Raw genomic sequence first — 9,665 nt, 5'->3', positions numbered from 1 at the left:
TGTTTTCTTCTTAAGGAGCGCTCGGCTACCTTCTAAAACAACTTCTTTTCCAATACTCTTTAGAATCACAGTACTTCTCTTTCTTTGCTAAAGTGTAGAAATCTAGTACTTCCGCCACGCTCAAGATGGCTGCACCCGAATTAGACTTTTCGATGCTCGTACCAGATGGCCCCGCCCCCTATCGGAGCTACTTCCGCCACTCTCTGTGGCGTGGGACGCATCTACACCGCCGTGCAGCACTCAAGATGGCCCGGCTTCCTCCCACTTTTCATTGGCTGGATCCCTCTGGTCTTCCGTCTTCATGGGGGGGCGGGACTTCTATTTGATCGACAGCTATTTTGGTCAATGGACAAAGGGCAGGGGCCCACGAAGCGCTGGAACTGGAGAGCCTGCCCAGTGTGTGGGAGGGTGTTTGGGCTGGGGCGGGGTGGAGCAGAGCCGGAAGCGGGAGGGGAGAGTGAAACAGGAAAAGAAGGGAAGAAGGCAGAAGAGGGAAGAGGAGGAGAGGGAGGAGGAGGAGGGAGGTGGCGGCGCCGTGGCGGAGGAGCAGGAGCAGGAGGGGGATGGAGAGGAGAAGGCTCCTGGGTGGCATGGCGCTCCTGCTCCTCCAGGCGCTGCCCAGCCCCCTGTCAGCCAGGGCTGAACCCCCGCAGGTAAGGGGAGGGGGCGTCCGGGCCAGCCTGGGGGCCTGGGGGTCGTCGAGGCCTGGCTGGAGGGGGCTGAAGACGGCGTCGCTGCCTGGCTAGAGGGGCAGAAGGAGTGTTGTTGCCAAGAGTTGAGGGGTCCCGAGAGGGGCTCCCATGCCTGGAGTGGACAGGATCTAAGGGGGCGTCGGTGTTTAGCTGAGGGACACCTGTTTTGGTGTCAGGGAAGTGGCAGAGGTGCGGTGCCCAGCTAGTGAGGGGCCCTTTGAGAGGGCACTTAGGTCAGGTGGGCTGGGATGACTGACTGGATAGTGGTGCGAAGCCGAGGCATTGGGGGGGCGCATTCGTGCCCCCCCGTGAAGCAGGTCTCCAAGGCAGTGATGCGGTGTGTACGTGTTTGCGGGTAGGGGTACGTGGGTTATTGAGCTGGCCTGAGAGGGAGGAGGGGCTGAGAAGGTATTTATTTCAAGCTGGACAGGGAAAAGTTCCGAGGGCATCTTGGCTCCATTTTTAATGTGTTGGAGGCAAGAGGTTGGAGGCCGGACTCTTGGAAGGCCTGTGGGATGGAGTAGATCGGGACCCCTCAGGAGGAGGGCACGCTTGAGCTATAACAAACTCTTGCTGTAAGGCTGGCTGGCTTGGGAGAGCCAGCCATTGATGCTGATCTAGGCCAGTTCAGGGCTTTTGAGCAAAGGGTGGTGCTGATGCCAATATGGGCAGTAAATGGAGCACCCCAGCTTTTCTTGCTGGGTGGCTTGCTTTTTATCCAGGCAGAGAAGCTTGCTTGTGCTGATTCCAGCTCCAGTTGGCATTTCGAAACCCTAATGGGAGCGTTACTCCTGGTGCCAAGTTGGGTGGGGTGCAGTAGGGGGAATCACCCCTCCTTCCCTTGCATTTGGCAGGGCTTTACCATTCTATTTTCTTCACTTTCTGTTCTCTTCCCTGTCTTTTCAGAAGGGAATAGACACACACACTTTCACACACGGCATGATGGCAGAGTCTATACAGCTTAGCACTTGAACTTTGCGTTGTGATCAAGAGTAGAAGCAGAGTGCCAGCAAAAATACTTAGCTTTCCTTAGGAGTTTATGGGCTGCCTTTTTACATATGCATCTTATTTTGCCCCCTAGTATCCTTTATTTTAAAAATTGATTAGTTTTTAAAATGGAATGAAATTCATATAATAGAAACCATTTAAAACCCTTTTACCATTTCAAAGTGAACAATTCAGTGGTGTTTAGTACATTCACAATGTTGTGCAACCACTACATCTAGTTCCAAACATTTCATCACTTCAAAAGAAACCCCCCTACCCTTTAAGCAGTTCCTCCCTGATTTCCCTTTCCCCCAGCTCCTAGCAGCCACCAATCTGTTTTCTGTCTCTGTGGATTTACCTATTCAGGATGTTGCATATAAATGGAATCCTACAATTTGTGGTATTTTGTGTCTGTCTGCTTTCCCTTAACATAATGTTTTTGAGATTAATCCACATTGTAGTGGATAAATATACCAGTACTTCATTCCTTTTTTGGTGGCTGAATGATCTACTGTATGGCTATACCACAATTTGTTATTTATCTGTTCCCCCCCTCCCCAAATCTGTTTATGTATATTTGAAATAACATGTGAAAGGAATAGAGCTCATTTTCTGGCCCAGTATATTCCTTTTCCTAGGGCTGGACCCTTCCATTTTAGCGTTTGTTGGGGATCTTTTCCTAGTTAAAATCATAAACTGGCAGGAGAAATAAATTTTATTTATTGGAAAAGTCAGAACCCTTAGGACTGGTAAGGTTAAGAAGTATAGATGTTGGGGCACGTGGGTGGCTCAGTCGGTTGGGCCTCTGGCTCCTGATTTCAGCTCGGGTCCTGGGATTGAGCCCCGCGTCCGGTTCCTCACTCAGTGGCAAGTCTGCTGGAGATTCTCTCTCTCCCTCTGCCCCTCTCCCCCCTGCTCACTTACTGTCTCTCTAAATAAATAAGTCTTAAAAAAAAAAAGTGTAGATGTTGACAGAACAAAATATAGAACAAACTGTTGCTTCGCCTTTGCATCTATTTCTACTGAATAAAGAAAGGTCGTTCTCAAGATCCAGTAAATAACACTGCTAGAGGGTTGATTTAAGAACACTGGAGCCCGAGGAGGTCGGTGCCCTGGGCCTGTGGATGTTTCACCCTGATGGAAGAGCAGTGGTGGGCCTCCGAGTTGACAGTGGGAACCGGATCCACTTCTCTGGCAGAGGAAGGTTGGAAAGTGGAGGTTGCCGCCAGGTCACGGAAGCCTGGGAGCTGGCGAGAAGATGTGGGACGGGATCTTCAATGTCATGCCCTAATTGCAGTTTATCGATCATAGGCCGATTTCTTATCATTTCTCTGGCACTTCCAATACTTATTTTGGGGACAGGGTGGCTTTTGTACTTTGTTCCATTTGGGTGGATGCTAGCACTGACCAGCAGCTATTACATGGTTACCATTCCTTCAGAGAAGAGAAAGTTTGGTAATGAGTGGGCTCCCTCTTCCTGACCACCCCCACACCCAGTACTTACATCCCCACCTCATACCCTTGTCTCTTTCTGCCCAGGAGTACTAGATATCTATAGTGAGATTTGTGTTTTGAATTTTAACCTTTGGCATGGAAGTTACTATATAATTATTAACTCTGAATCCACCACTGTTTAGTCAATTTGGTTTTTGTTTTGTTTGGGTTTTTGTTGATTTTTGGCTTGTAGAAATCAGTGAAGAAAAAAAAATTCAGAGACCATTTTGACATAGGATGCACTTCTGGTACTCACTGTCCTTATTTCAACAAGGGGCTTCCAGCTAACTCTGAATTGAGGGGGACTCGTACTCATTCCGTATTGAACATGGTGTGGGTGATTTACTGTGGTTTTTTTCCCTTGAAATGCCTCTATCAAATACAGCCTTTTTATACATATGCATCTAATATCAGAAATATATGGTATTATATATTTACATAATACAGAGTAGCTTGCTTTCCCTGTTACCAGCTCTCCCCTGGAACGGTCATTTCTTGCCATCCTGGCCCAGGAAAGTTACCAGCCTGGCTCACTTCTGAGATTGGGAACTTGGACTTCACTATCTTATAGGTTACTACAGCTCAGATACCATTCTTTAAACCCATAAAGAATAAAAAAGTAGTGGACTTGCCAGTGAGGCCTTGACATTTGTCTCTCCTAGTTAAATAATGATTGAGATACATAGAGTTTCTTTCTTTCTATTGGTGCTTAGATTCAACTAGAACAATCTGACCATGTTATTTAAAATAAAATTTTAGTAGAAACGTCTTTTTCCGTAAAGCCACCCGGCCTAACCTCTAGAGACACAGTCCTTACCTTTCCTCTGCCATGCTTAAAACTTTGAGTTGGATGGGGGTCCTAATTCCTGGTATTTTTTTCTTACCTCGCCCCTCCATAGTATACCCTGTGCCTGCTCCCCTTACTCACCAACTGTGCCCCGATTTTCAGTCCAGAAGCTCTACTCCACTCTTCTTTCTTAAAAACAGCATTTCAGTGTGACCACCATCATTTCTTCTTGCAGAATAGTGGGAGATGGAGTGTCCAGACTCTTAATTCCCTTTCCCTCATTTTCTTAGTCTTGTTTTATATACCAAAGCGAGCAATCCACACCTCAAATCCACACCTCGAGTTTCCGTAAACCCTTTCAGTAGAATTCAGCAAACGTTTACTGAAATGTCCGCTCTACAGCAGGCTGTTAACACAGTTGGGCACTGGGAACCCTCAGATGAGTAACCAAATCCCTGTCCTCAAGGAGCTGGTAATCTGGTAGGAAAGACAGATCACACACAGATGTGCAAACAAAGGACGGTGGGAGCAATTGATTCTGCTCTGGCCAGGGGAAGGTGGGATTTAGGAAAAGCTTCACAGAAGAGGCATTTGGACCAGGCTTTAAAGGTTGGGAAGGGAAACAAGTCTGTTCCAGCCTGGAAAGCGAAAATGGAGGATGTATTTGGAGGTGGCTCGTAGTCTGTGGTGGAAGCTTCCTATGTGGGTGTGTAGAGGAGGGTGGAAGTAGAAGACGCTTGAAAGGTAGACTGTGGTTAGATGGTAAGGAGGCTTTTTATCCATTCATCTGAGCAGTGCAGTCCAGTAGAACTTTCTGTGATAGCAGAAAAGATCTATATCTGCGCTGCCTGTTTTGGTAGCCACTTAGCCACATGTGACTCTTGACACTTGGCATGTGACTAGGATAGATGAGCAACTGAATTTTTAGTGACATTTAGTTTTTTATAACAGCTGTATTGAGACATAATTAACATGCCAATAGATTCACCCTTTTAAAGTTATGTAAAATGGCTTTTTAGTTAGTCACAGAATTGTGTACCATCTACTATCTAATTTTATTTTTGTTTTTGTTTTGTTTTCTTAAGGTTTAATGAATATATTTGAGAGAGAGAGAGCAAGCGAGGGTGGGGAGTGGGGGGAAGAGCCGAGGGAGAGGGACAAGCAGACTCCCCGCTGAGTGCAGAGCCTGATGCAGGGCTCAATCCCACGACCCCGAGATCATGACCTGAGTGGAAATCAAGAGTCAGACGTCTAACCCACTGAGCCACCCAGGCGCCCCCGCTATCTAATTTTAGTATGTTTTCATTACCCCAGAAAGAAGCCCCATAGCCATTAGCAGTCCCTCCCCATTCTATCCTCACCTCCTGCAGCCCCTAATCTATTTTTTGTCTCTATGGATTTGCCTATTCTGGACATTCCTTATAAATGGAATCATACACGAGGTGGTCCTCTGTGACTCGCTTCTTTCACTTAGCATAATGTTTCCGGGATTCGTCCCTGTTGATGTATCAGTACATCATGGCACGTATCAGCATTTCATTCCACTTTGTAGCCAGTTAACATTCAGTCCTGTGAATGTGTCACATTTAATTTATGCACTCATCAAATGATGGACATTTGGGCTCTTTCCACTTTGGGGCCACTTTGAATAACGCTGCTGTGAACATGCATGTACAAGTTTTTTGTGTAGACATAAGTTTTCATTTCTCCTGGCTGTATACCTAACTTTGGAACTGCCAGACTATTTTCCAAGACTGGTATGATATTTAATTTTAATTAATTTAAATTGAATAGCTACATGTGGCTACTGACTATTTAATAGTGCAGATCTAAGAGCTCTCCAGTGTGGGAATAGTGGAGTATAGTCCAACCCAGTGGTGAGGTCGTGGGCTCTGGGGCAGGCCACCTGAGATCTAAACCTGACTTCTACTTACTATGCTGGAGCAAGTTGCTAGCCTCTTTGTGCCTCAGTGTCCTCATCTCTAAAATGGGATTGATAATAGTACATACCTTATAGGTTTGCTGTGAGGTGAAAAGACATCCTACATATAGAGCTCTTGGAATATGTTTAATGGCTATAAATATAATAATAATGATCCCTGCTGTTATTATTTGTAGTCCTCAGAGTGCATTTGGTTGTTGGTAAGTTAGTATCTGCTCTCAGATTAAGTTCAGAAGCTGAGATTTGGGGAGTTTGAAAGTGACTTCCTTGATTCTGTCCTATATCTGAGTTTAATTTTGTCTCTGTAGGAAATGTTTAGGGTGAACCTATATGTTTAGAGTTGTAGTTCACAATTGGGGATAATTCTGCCCCTTCCAGAGGACATTTGTCAGCGTCTGGGAACATTTTTGGTTGTCACAGCTCGGGGCCAGGGATGCTGCTAAACTTGCCATGACAAAGGATAGCCTCCCACAACAAAGAATTGTCTGGTCCATAATGTCAGTGGTTCCGAGGTGGACAGATGCTGGTTTAGCGGTGCCTGCTGTTCCCCTCTCAGCTCATGCTCGTTATCATGGGGTTTGAGGTCAGCCTTCCTATGAAGAGAGAACATAGCATTGTGAAGTGTATGAAGTAACCTCTCTGACAACAAATTTTAGGTGGGACAGTTGAAAGCTTTAATATCCTGAATCTTGATTGCTCTCAGATTTGTTAACATGTTGCCAGTCAGCCTGACTTTGTGAGCCAACATCAAGCATTTTGGGAAAAAAGGCATTTTTTTTAGTTTGTGGTTCAGTAAGCAAGTGAGCCTGCCTTATTCACCCAGTCTTAAACTTTCTTTCCTCTTGCTTTGGTTTGCCCTTGTGGTTTCATTTTAAGAACATGTTTGTTTTCACCCCAGTGAAAGCCTGCTGGCCAGTTACTTTGTTTTCTCAGAGTCTTCCATGGCCCCATAACCAAGCTGAACAGAGTCATGTTCTTAGAACTTTTTCCTTTCCCCATTCCAAGTCTTGGTTCTACTCTCATTTTCGGCCCCATGAGCATTGGTTTGTTGTCACACAATCAGCCTACAGCAACCATGAGGTGTTCTCCGGGTCGCCATGGGCTGACTGTTCCAGACCTCGGTGGCTGTGTGACCTCAGGAGAAGCCTTCTCTTTCAAGCCCCCAGGATGCAGCCCATCTGTGGATTTGGGGCACTAGCGGGCAACTCTTTAAACATACTGCGGGTATCTCAGGTGACTTTGGATTAATAGTTCCAAATGCCTTTTGAATGCCTGGCCATCCGTTCACCTGAGAGCATCTCTTGCTTTCCTATTGGACTAATGCTTGAGGGACCCTCAGGATCCAGGTGGTGCCATGATGTGGGTTCCTTCTTTGCTCTATAACCCCAACTGTGGGCACCCCTCGGGCCACCCATCCCACCATAACCACACAGACGGTAGAACAGCCACTGAGTAACAGGGAGCAGTGACAGTGGGTCTTTGTGATCTGTCTCCTTGGTGGCATACAATAGACGGCTGAGGTCTGCCTTATGGGCACCTCCCTTTTGGACCATCCTTTGTGTTTCCAGTAGGTGGAGCAAAGTCTGGCCAAAAAACTGCATGTAATGTGGAAGCCACAAACAAAGAAATATCGATAAATCCAGAACCTTGCAACCTGGGAGGTAAGGAAAGGAGAAACATATCTCATCTTATTGCATTCTGTGGCTTGTTGATACAATTCTGGGCTTTCCCAGTGTGGGAATTAAAGTAGGTCATGGTCTCAGACTTGGAGATCACCAGTCTTGCATGGACTGGGTTTTTGGGATACTCTTCGCTTACTCAACTACATTCCCATAGCTTGGATTTATTTACTTTTGGCTTTCTTCTTTCCATACTTTTTTCTGTGGGAAAATAGATGAGCGATGGATCGTCTGTTCTGGTGCTGTCATTGCCCTCAGAGTGCCTTGGCTAGGTTTTGATTCATGATCTTAGGTGTTTTAAAGAATTTAATTTAAACTTGTTTTGGAAGAGGTAAAAGTGAATGTGAGACGTTGCAAGAACATTTGTGGCTTGGAAGGGTAGATCCTAGAGTAAAGCTATAAAAACATGTCTGTTTTGATTTTTAAATATCAAGCAAGACAGATCTTATGTTGTAACATTGTGTTATTACACATTCTTACAGATCAGAGGCATGTGTTCGTGGAGAAAATATTCACGTTTTTCAAAATCCTACATGCTGTTTTTTTGTTCGCCATTTCTGAAATTATCTTCCTCATCTGAAATTGCGCCTGGTGGTTCACTCCAGTTGTATTAAAATCCAACCAAACACAGAAACAACAGAAAAACCACAACTTAGTTGATTGATCAGATCTAAGTTATTTTCCCCTCTTCGTGGTTTATCTGGGAGAGGTTAATATTTTTGACACCTGAGATGGTGGAGCACTGTAGCTCTTTGGGATTTGAATATAGAGTTGAATAGTGTAAGAAGTTCATCCTGTGTACTTCTTTCTCTTTACTTGAGTCCTTTGTTTTTAAATATGCAAATCCCCTTGCTGTGCCTGCAGGGAGTTGGGGGAAAGCAGAAAACACAAGGTCCACTATGGCCTTCTTTCCCTCTTCCTTCCTTAGACCTGATTGCTGCTTTTCTTTGAGCTTTAAGGTGCTTTTTACCTTTTCACATAAGTTTTTAGTTACACAAAAATAACACACGTTTGTAACAGTGATACATAATACAGACAGAAATGCTTAGAGTAAAAAGTGAAAGTTTGTGGTTTGGTGTGTGTTTTTGGTGGGTTTTCTGCTTATGCTGAATATTTATAGATATAGTAATAGTTCCTATATATGAACTCCTATATATAAACATAAAATTGTTGTTATGGATACAGTTCTTTATTTTCATTTGTTTTTAAAATAAAAATGGGATAATTTTTATATGTAGTACTTTACAACATGCATTATTTCATCCTTCATAGACTTCTTTCTTTTTTCTTTAAGATTTTATTTATTTATTTCACAGAGAGAGATAGCAAGAGCAGGAGCACAAGCAGGGGGAGTGGGAGAGGGAGAAGCAGGCTTCCCGCTGAGCAGGGAGCCCTATGTGGGGCTCGATCCCAGGACCCTGGGATCATGACCTGAGCCGAAGGCAGACGCTTAACGACTGAGCCACCGGGCGCCCCCATAGACTTCTTTCTGTATTGCATATCTACCTTGATTTTTAAAAGAATGCCTGCATGTTGGGGCGCCTGGGTGGCTCAGTCAGTTAAGCATCTTGATCTCGGCTCAGGTCTTGATCTCAGGTTTGTGATTTCACGCCCCTCATTGGGCTCCACTCTGGGCATGGAGCTTACTTACTTAAAAAAAAAAAAAAAGAAAGAAAAGAAAGAATAACATTAATCAAAACCCAAAAAGCTTGGAAATGAGATTATTAAACAGTAAGAGAATCATAAGGAGAGTTGACAAAGTTTAGGAAAGCCTCAAGAAGAGGAAACAAAAGAAGAGGAATGGCATTCAGAAGTGAGTATAGAACTGCAAAAAGAAACAAACAAAAACCAAACCAAACAAACAAAAAAACCCCCAAAAAACCCCACCTGTGTATTATTGCTTTAGGCCATGATTTCTTTAACTACTGCTCCATAGATAACATCCGTTATATCCAAGTTTTTACCAGTTCACGCTGTTTTATAGTGAACATTGTTCTATGTATTTCTTTCTGCAGTTGTGCTAGATTCCCAGAAGTGGAATCAGGGATTGTGGGGTTGTAGGGTATGTACATTTGAAATATGGG

General features: G+C 44.6%; 1 protein-coding gene across 1 annotated transcript in view; it reads left to right on the top strand.

The window, feature by feature from the left end:
* Positions 1–469: 469 nt before the first annotated feature.
* WBP1L (WW domain binding protein 1 like) overlaps positions 470–9,665 on the top strand; it is a 56,839-nt gene continuing 47,643 nt past the window's right edge. The window contains exon 1 of the mRNA XM_028098473.2: positions 470–653. Coding sequence (XP_027954274.1) covers positions 564–653 — 90 coding nt within the window. The 5' untranslated portion in view covers positions 470–563. The remainder of the gene's footprint in view (positions 654–9,665) is intronic.

This window comes from Eumetopias jubatus, unplaced genomic scaffold, assembly GCF_037043125.1.
Source record: "Eumetopias jubatus isolate StellerSeaLion01/CBP00866 unplaced genomic scaffold, mEumJub1_p1.0 scaffold_17, whole genome shotgun sequence".
Taxonomy (NCBI): domain Eukaryota; kingdom Metazoa; phylum Chordata; class Mammalia; order Carnivora; family Otariidae; genus Eumetopias; species Eumetopias jubatus.
Note: the sequence above shows the minus strand (reverse complement) of the source record. Positions and strands in the feature narration are given on the sequence as shown.